The sequence below is a fragment of the Notolepis coatsorum genome (assembly GCF_963971535.1).
Source record: "Notolepis coatsorum genome assembly, chromosome: 6".
Lineage (NCBI taxonomy): Eukaryota > Metazoa > Chordata > Actinopteri > Aulopiformes > Paralepididae > Notolepis > Notolepis coatsorum.
Window position 1 is genome coordinate 4869706 of NC_140170.1, and position 13794 is coordinate 4883499.

General features: G+C 43.6%; 1 protein-coding gene across 1 annotated transcript in view; it reads right to left on the minus strand.

Moving 5' to 3' along the window:
* vamp3 (vesicle-associated membrane protein 3 (cellubrevin)) overlaps positions 1–11845 on the minus strand; it is a 44637-nt gene extending 32792 nt beyond the window's left edge. The window contains exon 1 of the mRNA XM_084317704.1: positions 11755–11845. Coding sequence (XP_084173830.1) covers positions 11755–11756 — 2 coding nt within the window. The 5' untranslated portion in view covers positions 11757–11845. The remainder of the gene's footprint in view (positions 1–11754) is intronic.
* Positions 11846–13794: the final 1949 nt, after the last annotated feature.

The following is a 13794-nucleotide window of genomic DNA, read 5'->3' on the forward strand; positions in this document are numbered from 1 at the left end:
CCCTAAACACCAGCCCTGCTCCCTACGCTGCTCCCTATCCACCAGCCCTGCTCCCTACACCCTGCTCCCTACACCCTGCTCCCTACACCCTGCTCCCTGCACTGCTCCCTACAACCTGCTCCCTACACCCTGCTCCCTACACCCTGCTCCCTACACCCTGCTCCCTACACCCTGCTCCCTACACCCTGCTCCCTGCACTGCTCCCTACAACCTGCTCCCTACACCCTGCTCCCTACACCCTGCTCCCTGCACTGCTCCCTACAACCTGCTCCCTACACCCTGCTCCCTACACCCTGCTCCCTACACCCTGCTCCCTACACCCTGCTCCCTACACCCTGCTCCCTGCACTGCTCCCTACACCCTGCTCCCTACACCCTGCTCCCTACACCCTGCTCCCTACACCCTGCTCCCTGCACTGCTCCCTACAACCTGCTCCCTACACCCTGCTCCCTACACCCTGCTCCCTACACCCTGCTCCCTACACCCTGCTCCCTACACCCTGCTCCCTACAACCTGCTCCCTACACCCTGCTCCCTACACCCTGCTCCCTACACCCTGCTCCCTACACCCTGCTCCCTACACCCTGCTCCCTACACCCTGCTCCCTACACCCTGCTCCCTACACCCTGCTCCCTACACCCTGCTCCCTACACCCTGCTCCCTACACCCTGCTCCCTACACCCTGCTCCCTGCACTGCTCCCTACAACCTGCTCCCTACACCCTGCTCCCTACACCCTGCTCCCTACGCACCAGCCCTAGAATGTTACAGGCAGCCATGTTGGAAGGACAGAGGCCTCTATTAGGCTAACGACACTGTACAGCTGCTCAGCGTGTCGGGTACGGTAGGTTCTCTGATTCGGAGCCGTGAGCCCGGAATAAAACTACTTTGCAGGTAACATTCTCAAACAGAATGAGCTCACAACAACGTTGCTCACCGACTCGGCACCAAGTAGAGCAAGTCGTCTGTCGATGACATCATTGCATACATGCAACCCTCCAGTTTTTCCCGGGATTCTCCCGTATTTCAGCCTTCTCTCCCGCCGTCCTCCCGTTAAAATATTTTCCTGTTTTTATTTATTTATACAAAATGGGTGCAATTCCCCTCCGTGATGACAGGTGGCAGCAGTGTAGATTAGAACATTGGCAGAGAAAGTCAGACCGGAAGACGGTTTCCGACAAACTGTCGGACAAAGTGGGGTTGTTCCCGGAGAGCTCACTCTCGGCCGTGGTTTCTCAGTGTATACTGTATGGTGCTCTCCCTCAACATGCGAGTAGGGTGAGACAACACCATTCTTTAGTCCAAATAATACCCTACTTTATACTATATTATTGTCATTCTTTTAATGTAAAGTCAGTCTTACATTGGCACTGCTTTAACGTTGCATTTACCCATAATTAGGGATGTCCGATATTATCGGCCGATATTGGAATTAAAATGTGATATCGGTTTTCAATTTCTATAACCTTTATTTACCCAGGCAAGCCAGTAAGAACAAATGCAGATTTTATTTATTGTCAAAAGTATGCATAATGTTGTGTTAATTCCACAAAAAGAGATATGTAATGTTAATTACCTGAAATTATTCCGTTTTTTGGGGGGGGGAACCCTGCATATATCGGTATCGGTTGATATCGGTATCGGAAATTAAGAGTTGGACAATATCGGTATTGGTAAAAAAAACAACATCGAGCATCCGTATTAGACCCATGTGCCAGTATAACTTTTGTAAAGTAATGAAGCGCAAATGTAAAGTTAATCAATACACAATGAAACAATATCTTTATCTATATCACATGTCAAAACTACTTTAATAAAACAAGATTTCCGTTTTTCATTTCTACTCATTCATCCAAAACAAGACAGCAATTCTACTTCTGCATGCACCGGGAGAATTGAGCTCATAGCACAGATTTGGAGTTGATAGAATGGACATTGCTGTTCTTAGGAAATGTTGCACATGGTGGAAATAATGGAAATTAACATTTCTAACATTAACATTTAGTGTATGTTTAAAGTTGATACATTGAGGCATGGTAGAATTTCACTTTATATTACAGCAGTATCCGTTTTTAACATTACAATTAGTGTCTGACTGACACTATACACACATGTTAAAAGTCAAAGTCAACTTTGTCATTTTCCAATTTGTGCAAGACATACAGAAAAATTCAATTACGTGCCCACCTTCCCACGGTGTATATAGAAAGACAATAAACACAAAAGTAACATAGGACACAATATACAACACACAGGACTATGTACAATATAAACAGTACCTACAATTAAATTAATGGATTAAATAAGAGGTAAAAGAGAACTTACCGGTAGTGTAAATATTCCTTAATTTGTGTCAACGTTATAAAAATCCTATTGTATTCAACAAATTAATTATGATACACCACAATGTGCCCTTTCTATCTATTCTAAATCTATGGCCTTGCGATTCCACGGCTGCGCCAGCGTTTCCGTTAGCCGGTAATTACCGGTATTTGTCCGGCAAAATCTCTTGAAGTCCGACATATTTAATTTCTCCGGTCTTAATGTCCGGTGAAAATAATTCCCTGAGTCTAAGCACAATTTGATTATTTGAATTGTATTAAAATAGGCTAAAATTAAATAGCCTATGCGATGAACGAAACGATCATTACATTTGTTTCCTCGTTGCTTCTAATAATGACAACGACGTTGTCAGCGAGAGCTTTAAAAACGTAGGTCTCGGTTCGCTTCATCGGACCAAACGCGAACCAAATATAGGAAGTGATTATTATTACCACTGCTCGCAGCACTCACTGCAAAACAAGCACACTGCATCTAATCTCTCTATCTATCTATCTATCTCTCTATCTATCTATCTATCTATGTCTGTGCATCTTTGGAAGAAGGAAGAAAAAACGCGGCTTATTATTATTACCGAGGCGCGCGGCTTATTATATTATTAAAACGGCTACTTGTGGGCACTCATAAAAACACCGTGGTCTACAAGTTGTTTAGCGAGAGGATGGTGGTAAAGTAATGTGCTTCAATAGAACAATGGATCAATGCCATGTCAAAACTCGGCTCCGCTGATCTGGGCTCCGCAGTACACACACAGACACACACACACGCGCGCGCGCACACACAGGATCGCAGCCACACACACATTTCCACTGTCCAATAGACAAGCGCCCTTTTCGACCGCGTGACATTGAGGTGGAGAGAGTAGTCACGCAAACCACGATAATGTTGCCGGCTCTCTGCTTTCTCAGTTCTTCGCTTGATATAATTAATACAAATGTCCAATATAACGGAATTCGTTAGCTCATAAAAATGTGATTATAACAGACTGCTGTTTAGTGTTGGACCGACTGCCACATACGCGGTCTATTTTATTTCAAGTCAGCAGCAGCACGGAGACGGAGTATCGAGGGACTTATTTTATTTGGAATATATTAATGACTGTATACGCAAAAGTAGCCTAGTTTTAAGTAATAATATTATAAATCTACATGCCTTGAGGATGACATTCTTTATATAGCCTGCCTATCTCAATTGTTTTAAAGCTCAATAAACTATGACCGGAATTAATCTCATTTGTCCGGTAGTTGAAATCTTGCAGGTCACGGAGACCGGCAACAATTTTTTCTAACGGAAACCCTGGGCTGCGCAGTGCCGACAAGAGCAGGCGTTCCATCTCCTCTACAGAAACACTGACACTTCCATTCATTTAATGCAGGGATGTACACACAGCATTTCACTTTCAACCAGGTATCTGATTAATTTAATGTAGCAATTAGTAGTTCATCCAGTCCTTGGGTACATACAGGTTTTGACCAGCAGATGGCAGCGACGAGGCAGCTCAGCAGAGAGCAGCTGTCAACAAACATCCTAACAGAAAATATATAGATACGAGGGGGAGGAGACTACATTGGGAGGGGGCGGGGCGAAATCTTCAATTTTCAAATCCCAATGTTGACAGCTATGCATCATTGATTCAAGTCTCGAGGCTCTGATTTAGGGAGACAGTCTGTGTTTATATAGATGCTGATGCTGACTCAAAGTTCACTGCAGTGATAATGTCAATTAGGGCTGCATGATTAACACTTTGGTTGCCTAAGGTTAAATTAATGATATACCATAGATTGCCAGCGCTATTTGTCTATGGAGAAAGTCCCCTTCTTTGCAGGGCTATAACTTTTTAAATTCTATTGCTACATTGCCATTATTAGGGCCCATTCAAAGTCCTATATGTATTGTTCATTGTGTAGCAACGTTAAACTTTTTCATTCACATATTCATAGTAAAGTATGGTCTAATGTATAAGTATGTTTTCATCTCTTTCTGCAGCTTTCTCCAGAACGTGATATATAGCCCCAAATGCATTATATTGATGATGAAATACAGTTTGATGGCAATCAGCGCGATATAAAAAATTCCAACTAGACGTACTTCTAGAAGTTACTACACGTCATCTGATGTTGACCGGATGGGCGAGGGGGCGTTTATAATTCCGTGGGCAGCGTTATACCAATCATCTAATGTGGGTCAAATGTTGATAATATCAGTTATTATCGAAGACGGTAACGTTACACGCTGAAACTCACCCCAGTCTCCGCGCGCCGTTGGGCGATCATCGTCGAGTAGAAATTTTATCATTATGGGATATATTATTACCCGGTCCATCTCCAGCTTGTATAATGGTATATACGTCCAAATCATGTTGTTTATCGAGTTATTGGCAATCGATCGCTATGTAGAGTGACGAGCTAGAGTCACGAGACATGTACCAAGTGGCCGGAAGCAATACGGACGTCTAGCAAAACCTCTAGTGCGCTTCCTGTTAAGCGCTTGCGCCGATCGGCCACCAGATGGCGCTCCTGAACCGCCAGAGAGCTCAGTGGGTCCTGCTGGTGGATCTCAGGCCAGCGGAGGGACATTATGAATCCGATCGCAGATTTTTGAAATATTGATATAAAGACGACGTACAGCGTCCCCCGGCAACTTTAGCATGGCCAGCAAAGACGTCTAAAGACGGCTCCCGGCACCCAAAGTGTTAATAAAAAAAAAATAAAAATACCTATGAATTTCTAAATAAAAAAAGTACTTTAATTTTTTTTACTTTTTACTTTGCTTTTTTAAATTATGACGAAAATAAGAATCGTGTGAGAGAATCGTGATCTCAATTCTTAGAGAAAAATCGTGATTCACATTTTAGCAAGAATCGTGCAGCCCTAATGTCAATTCTGTTTCAGGGTGGATTTTAATATGATATAGCCTGAGGTCACAGTATCCAGCAGGGAGGTCAAACAATCTGCCGTAATGTAATCGAATGGGAGCTCCGCCCACAATGCAGCTCTGCCCACAATGCAGCCCCGCCCACAATGCAGCTCTGCCCACAATGCTGTTCCGAGGGCAGTTTAATGTAATCAAACTCTAGCCGATCCCTGTGCCACACAATGGAGTCTGTCGGTTGATGATTTGTTGGAGGAATGCATGGCATTCAAATGGCTAATTCGCCTTAATTAGGAGGCAACAGCGAGCTTTTTGCATCCAGATGTCGCCCCAAGTCTCGACTACACAACCGTGTGAAATTGGATTATTCTTTCCGTTTGGGACTTTTGAGTCTTTAACCAAAGGGCGATGGGTGCGCCGTCACCAGTCAGGAATTCAATGTGGCCAAAGTGGCGCGTTCTCTGCTATTTATTTACAATCCTCTCATTCTCACAAGCTGAGCCCACTATCTGAGTGAAGCTGAGCCCACTATCCGAGTGAAGCTGAGCCCGCTATCTGAGTGAAGCTGAGCCCACTATCTGAGTAAAGCTGAGCCCACTATCTGAGTGAAGCTGAGCCCACTATCTGAGAGAAGCTGAGCCCACTATCTGAGTGAAGCTGAGCCACTATCTGAGTGAAGCTGAGCCCACTATCTGAGTGAAGCTGAGCCCACTATCTGAGAGAAGCTGAGCCCACTATCTGAGTGAAGCTGAGCCCACTATCTGAGTGAAGCTGAGCCCACTATCTGAGTGAAGCTGAGCCCACTATCTGAGTGAAGCTGAGCCCACTATCTGAGTGAAGCTGAGCCCACTATCTGAGTGAAGCTGAGCCACTATCTGAGTGAAGCTGAGCCCACTATCTGAGTGAAGCTGAGCCCACTATCTGAGTGAAGCTGAGCCACTATCTGAGAGAAGCTGAGCCCACTATCTGAGTGAAGCTGAGCCACTATCTGAGTGAAGCTGAGCCCACTATCTGAGTGAAGCTGAGCCCACTATCTGAGTGAAGCTGAGCCACTATCTGAGTGAAGCTGAGCCACTATCTGAGTGAAGCTGAGCCCACTATCTGAGTGAAGCTGAGCCACTATCTGAGTGATGCTGAGCCACTATCTGATAGAAGCTGAGCCACTATCTGAGTGATGCTGAGCCCACTATCTGAGTGAAGCTGAGCCCACTATCTGAGTGAAGCTGAGCCCACTATCTGAGAGAAGCTGAGCCACTATCTGAGTGAAGCTGAGCCACTATCTGAGTAAAGCTGAGCCACTATCTGAGTGAAGCTGAGCCACTATCTGAGTGAAGCTGAGCCACTATCTGAGTGATGCTGAGCCACTATCTGATAGAAGCTGAGCCTCTATCTGAGTGAAGCTGAGCCCACTATCTGAGTGAAGCTGAGCCCACTATCTGAGTGAAGCTGAGCCCACTATCTGAGAGAAGCTGAGCCACTATCTGAGTGAAGCTGAGCCCACTATCTGAGTGATGCTGAGCCACTATCTGAGTGAAGCTGAGCCACTATCTGAGTGAAGCTGAGCCCACTATCTGAGTGAAGCTGAGCCCACTATCTGAGTGAAGCTGAGCCACTATCTGAGTGAAGCTGAGCCCACTATCTGAGTGAAGCTGAGCCACTATCTGAGTGAAGCTGAGCCACTATCTGAGAGAAGCTGAGCCCACTATCTGAGTGAAGCTGAGCCCACTATCTGAGTGAAGCTGAGCCCACTATCTGAGAGAAGCTGAGCCACTATCTGAGTGAAGCTGAGCCACTATCTGAGTAAAGCTGAGCCACTATCTGAGTGAAGCTGAGCCACTATCTGAGTGAAGCTGAGCCACTATCTGAGTGATGCTGAGCCACTATCTGATAGAAGCTGAGCCTCTATCTGAGTGAAGCTGAGCCCACTATCTGAGTGAAGCTGAGCCCACTATCTGAGTGAAGCTGAGCCCACTATCTGAGAGAAGCTGAGCCACTATCTGAGTGAAGCTGAGCCCACTATCTGAGTGATGCTGAGCCACTATCTGAGTGAAGCTGAGCCACTATCTGAGTGAAGCTGAGCCCACTATCTGAGAGAAGCTGAGCCACTATCTGAGTGAAGCTGAGCCACTATCTGAGTGAAGCTGAGCCACTATCTGAGAGAAGCTGAGCCCACTATCTGAGTGAAGCTGAGCCACTATCTGAGTGAAGCTGAGCCACTATCTGAGTGAAGCTGAGCCACTATCTGAGTGAAGCTGAGCCCACTATCTGAGTGAAGCTGAGCCCACTATCTGAGTGATGCTGAGCCCACTATCTGAGAGAAGCTGAGCCCACTATCTGAGAGAAGCTGAGCCACTATCTGAGTGAAGCTGAGCCACTATCTGAGTGATGCTGAGCCCACTATCTGAGTGAAGCTGAGCCCACTATCTGAGTGAAGCTGAGCCACTATCTGAGTGAAGCTGAGCCCACTATCTGAGTGAAGCTGAGCCCACTATCTGAGTGAAGCTGAGCCACTATCTGAGTGAAGCTGAGCCCACTATCTGAGTGAAGCTGAGCCCACTATCTGAGTGAAGCTGAGCCCACTATCTGAGTGGGAAGAACTCCCCTTTGGGCCTTCAGGTTGTGGCCGGTCTGAAGCTCTGGTCTGAAGCTCTGGTCTGGACGTTACGTAAGTCAAATCTGGGAAACACAACTGTGTTTCTGAGCACTAAGCACTAAGGGGACATACCCTAGTAGTGCAATATGACCCAAATACAGGTTTCAAATGAAGGGGATCGACAGAAACAGCCCACCTTGAAAAGGAGCAGTGAAAAGCAAAGCCGATTTATTTTGCGCATAATCTCACACACATCCCAAGGCTCTAAACTGTTTTGCACACAAGCCTTTAGTTTGATAGTAAGAGTTAATGAGTTTTAATTTCATTGATTGAACTGTAATTAACACAACACAATGACTCGGCACAAGAGGAGATAGTATACTCAAACTCATTCATTCTTGATAACTGTCGAACTAAATTAATGTGTGCAAAACAGTTTAGAGCCTGCCCTTGGGATGTGTGTGAGATTATGTGCAAAACAAACAACATTGTTTTTGGGGGGGGCCTTTAAGTCTAAAATTGCACAACTACAAAATGCAGAGTAGTGAGTATGTCTTCTCATGATTTGCTAACTCTGTAGCCTTGAAGCAGTCAGTACACTGGTTGTCACTTTGCATGGTTTGCCTCCGCCCGTCGGTGTGTGAATGTGTGAGTTAATGGGTAAAATGTGAGGAACAAATTGTAAAGCGCTTTGGATAAACCATTCACCATACAGCCGTCAACCAGATAGAATCCTCTGGCTGATGTACAATAAGTAGGTTAAGACCTGCCTAATGTAGATTATAAAAAGGAATATAAAAAAAACAGCAATCCACGAGTTAGCCTATTTCAAAGTATTCAATGACATCATCATCGTGCACATCTTGGTGACAGGTCATCATCACGTGACGACGGAGCCGTGTTGATGGAACGGAGCCATATTGGGTACAGCAGGAAATGCATGACACAGCATCCAGTCATTCACATGTCAAATACTGACAACACCAAACGGAAATGACTGAGTAAGCATTGAGCAATTTATTCTACATAAACCTGAACTATGAAAAACAATGTGTCACATTCAAGTAGGGTGCGGCTTATTTCATTCATACAATGTACTTTTAGTATACATTGTATACCAACACCAACACATGTAACTAACAACCTGTGCTACAGAATGCTGGTCTGAGCTTGGAAAAATTACCAGCCCCCACCCAAAAGATAACTCCCCTGTTATTCATATTGTCATCATAAGAGTGATTTGTGGTTTTAGAACATGAAGAAACAGGCCGTGGAGTTCCTTCAACTACAATGCATTGGAAACTGATTCTGGTGACACACACACAGTTTTGTTTTGCTTTTACAGGCCAGATTCATTTAATTGGTGTAACAGTGCAGGGTTTCCAAAATCCCCACAGATTCTGAGGTAATTTATGGTTGTGGCAAGCTGGGCCGATCAATATACACACACTGTAGCTGCCCGATCAATATACACACTCAAGCAGGGGAAAGGACCGTGAGAACGATGCGAGACAAGATATTATAAATGTGCTGATTGTATTCGCTTGGGAAAATAAATCTATTTGTGTGGAACACATGTATGGGAAACAATGAATGCACTGACAATACAATATGGTCATTACGTTCCCTAGGGTATTGTCATAGTCTAGATTATTTTTATAATCCAGGCAGTCACCCATTCACTTTGTGACTATCAAAACAGCTCTGGATATTTCAACTAGAAAGTATTGGCTCAGGAGGTAGAGCAGTCGTCTGGTAATCCAGAGGTTCCCAGTTCGATTCCCGCTCCTCCCGAGCACAGTGTTGAAGTGTCCTTGAGCAAGACACTTAACCCCTAAATGCTCCCGATGTGCAGGTTGGCACCTTGCATGTTGGGCTCCGCCATCGGTGTGTGAACGTCTGAGTGAATGGGTCAGTGAATGTGTGAGTGAATGGGTAAAATGTGAGGAACAAATTGTAAAGCGCTTTGGATAAAAGCTGCTAAATAAATGCAGCCAGAGATGCTCATGTTGATACATCTAGAGAGAACTGTCTATTTAGGCATGTGCTTTTAATTAATAGGGCTTTTGAATTCTACATTCTAGTTATTTTATTATTTCAATATGCATCTAATATATATCTGTATATATATATGATGAATTGAAAATAGAGGACCCTGATGTAAACAAGACGAAAGTCTTTCTCTGGTCTGCAGCCCCTTAACAATTGTGTGTATTGAGCCGTACTGTATTGTAGAGCCATATGGAATCCGCGATCACGGAATCCGCGATCACGGAATCGCGGAATTGAGCAATAAAAATGGAATAAACTATTAAAAAAAAAAAAAAAAAAAATTACGTTTTTTTTCTTTTTATGTTGTGGGACTTGTACAGCACTTTGTTCAACTTTGTCAGTGCTGTAAAGTTTAAACCTTTTTAAATCTTAGACAAACAAAACACTTTGCTTTCATGAAATATTGTAAGCAGTCATTTGAGGCTTTATAAAAGCAGCACAATGAACACAAATCTGTCAGTGCCGAGTCCGACCTCATCTTAAATAACAAACAGCATTGCTTGTTGTAGTTAACAAAGAGAGGCAGGGTTGATTTTGCAAAAATATATATACTTTTTATTTTTTTTTAATAATAGAATTTTATTTTCATATTTGAATCCCATGCCCATCGAACGAAACTTCGAAGCTTCAAAATATTTAAGACAGCCCTATTAAATGGACTGTTATATCTTATTAAATTGTGGACATTTATTCATTCCCACTTATCAGACACTATTTCTGATGGTAAAATGAGCGTACAAAGCAAAATACAGAATTCTGAAATATTAAAACGGAATTTGGAAAAAAATTAAATGGAATTTGGAAAAAAATAAAACGGATTTCATATGGCTCTATTATTGTACCCATTCTGCAATCTGTTAATACAATTTTCAATCAATCAATCAATCATCAATCCCCAATTCACACACGTAATCCACCCCGCCGGTTCCGTTCTCAAAGACAGCGAACACCATGCAAACATGATGTTACTACTAGTGTCTAGTTTTCTAAAGAGAGATGTTATGTAATGCATTGTAGACAGTTTTTTTTCCGCTAGACTAACCGTAAAAAGATGATGGCACGACAGCCTTATTAATAAAACCAGGAATACTTTTGAATTTCTGACAATATTTGTCATCGATCATCTGTTGACATAATCCAGCTGATCACGTTACTCAACTAAACGTGATTGATTGATTGATTGAAATCTTTATTAACAGATTGCAGAATGGGTACAGTACAGTACAGCTCAATACACACAATTGTTAAGGGGATGCAGACCAGATAAAGACTTTAGTCTTGTTTACATCAGGGGCCCCCATTTTCAATTCATAGTGACATTAATGATAATGACATACAGATAGACAGCAGTACTGTTACATCTAGACATTTATGACATACCAGATCTACAAATATACAGTACTGTTTATGAGAGGCCACCTACTGCACCTTACAAGTATATCTGTTTTGAGTATTTAAAAGAAATACTAAATATTATAGCCTATATAAATGTTTGGCCTGCTCTTGTTCTGGGTTCTCTTTTCAATCAGTGCCACTAGCACGTTAGCTAACGTTACAGGGCGAGTTGGCAAAACGTAGCTTTAATAGCTAAACTGCTCAGCAATGTTAAGTTTGATTTATGTTAACGTTTATGCAAACTATGAATCTGTCCTTATCAGATTTGTTTTAAGTAACAAATCAACCCGAAAAACAACACAAAGGCTATAACGTCAACGTTACCACTTGTTGAATGCTAAGCTAACGCGCTACTAGCATAAAGTTTGGGCGTTGTTGACTTTTCTCTCCATACAACTATTTAAGTGAGACAGGCAAGACACGCCTAAGGGTGAAGTTAATAAACTACCCTAACGTATTATCTTATCGCCCGTTGAGTAAGTTAGTAGATGTGTGATAGACTTACATGGTTTCTTGAAAGGTTTCCTAAAGTGAGTTCCGATGGAGTCTGATTTCCTAATTAGCGTTAGCTTGTTAGCCGGCTAGCAGGAGTAGGGTATATCTGCAGAGCCGCAAGCCCAACGTCTGGGCGGGGCTTCGGGGCCTGTACTTGGTTTGAGGCGGGTCTTGCGGCTCTGCAGGTATCCCCTATTGGCTAGCAGTGGTGCACTGACTGTAGCTGCGGTTTGGTGTCAAGCGGTACCAGCTAGTAACCGCTCAGTAGATGTTGAATGAATGATTGATTGATTGAAAACTTTATTAACAGATTGCAGAATGGCACAATACAGTACGGCTCAATACACACAATTGTTAAGGGGATGTTGCAGACCAGAGAAATACGTTCGTCTTGTTTACATCAGGGTCCCCCATTTTCAATTCATCATAACAATGACATACAGATAGACAGTACTGCTACATCTATACATTTATGACATACCAGATTTGCAAATACAGTACTGTTTCTGTGATACAAAAATAGTCTAAAAAAGAGAGTAAATACATTTGATGTAGAAACTGTACATTGGAGGAGGTTGGTAGGTAGGAGGTTGGTGGGTGGGGTGGAGGTGGGGGGGGGGGGTTGGTTGGTGGGGTGGGGGGGGGGGGGGGGGGACTGTACATTGGATGTGGTGGGGCCGGGGGGTGGGGTAACTGTACATTGGATTATCGACTAAACCTTACTTGGTCCCAAGAAGAGGGTCTCGTGTATTATTGGGTTTAATAGGACATCTAGGCTACTGCAGGCAAAAGTGGCCCAAATCTGTTATCTATTCTTGCTCATACACAGGCACACAATATGTAAACCGACAACATTCATTTTGGACCCAACACGTTTTCTTTACGTTAATTCCTTTATCAATTGAGTGTTTTCATTTTAGGGACCTTTATACTTTTACTCACTACATTTCTAAGGAAATAATGTACTTATGTATGTACCCCACTACATTTATTTGGGGCAGCCGTGGCCTAAATGTTAGAGAAGCGGTTTTGTGACCGGAAGGTCGCCGGTTCGATCCCCTGGCCAGCAGGAAAAATCTGGGCTGGGGGAAGTGAATGAATAACTCTCTCTCCCATACCCTTAACACCAACCGCTGAAGTGCCCTTGAGCAAGGCACTAAACCCCCAACTGCTCCAGTGGAGTTGCTCAGTGGCCAACGGTGTCAGACTGTGGTTGTACTGGGCAGCTCCCAGGTGTGAATGGAACTGTGTGAATGTGAAGCAGGGTGTAGCTGAAAAAGAGCATTCATGCTCAGCGAACCTACCCTGGGTAAATAAAACGTTAAAAAAAAAAATATATATATATATATATGCTCTTTTTCAGCTATATATATATATATATACGTTTAACGTATATATATATATTTATACAACGGCATGCAAATTTCTCGATTCTGATTGGCTGAAACAGTCATTTTACACGTATGTATTCTTCACAATTCCATGCTCCTGGTCCCAGGACCCGCCCACAACCGAATCACATCACTCCGCTGTTCGACTTTGAAGAGGGAGCGGAGAGCGGAGAGGGGAGGAGACGAGAGGGGACAATAATCTCTACAAATGAATATGTTGATAGCGTCATAACGACTAAATATAAACAGATTCTGTCACGGCGAATGTCTTAGTCTCTTACACAATGTTGGATTGTGTAATCTATGGGTCATGAATCATTGTGGAACAAAAGAAAAATCGCGGATTGATTGATTGATTGATTATTTGCAATTTAAAATGTCTTCTTCCTTCCCCCTGACTGCAGCGCTCACTCTCACACTGTCCGACGCTGGCATACCCACCCACCCCCACACAAACACACACACACACACACACACACACACACACACACACACACACACACACACACACACACACACACACACACACACACACACATACACATTCATACACACACACACACACACACACACACACACACTCCTGTCTGCAACGGCGGGAGAGAGTCAGACTGACAGAGAAGCAGCTGAGTGCTGCGCTGTTTTAAGTGAGCATGGTC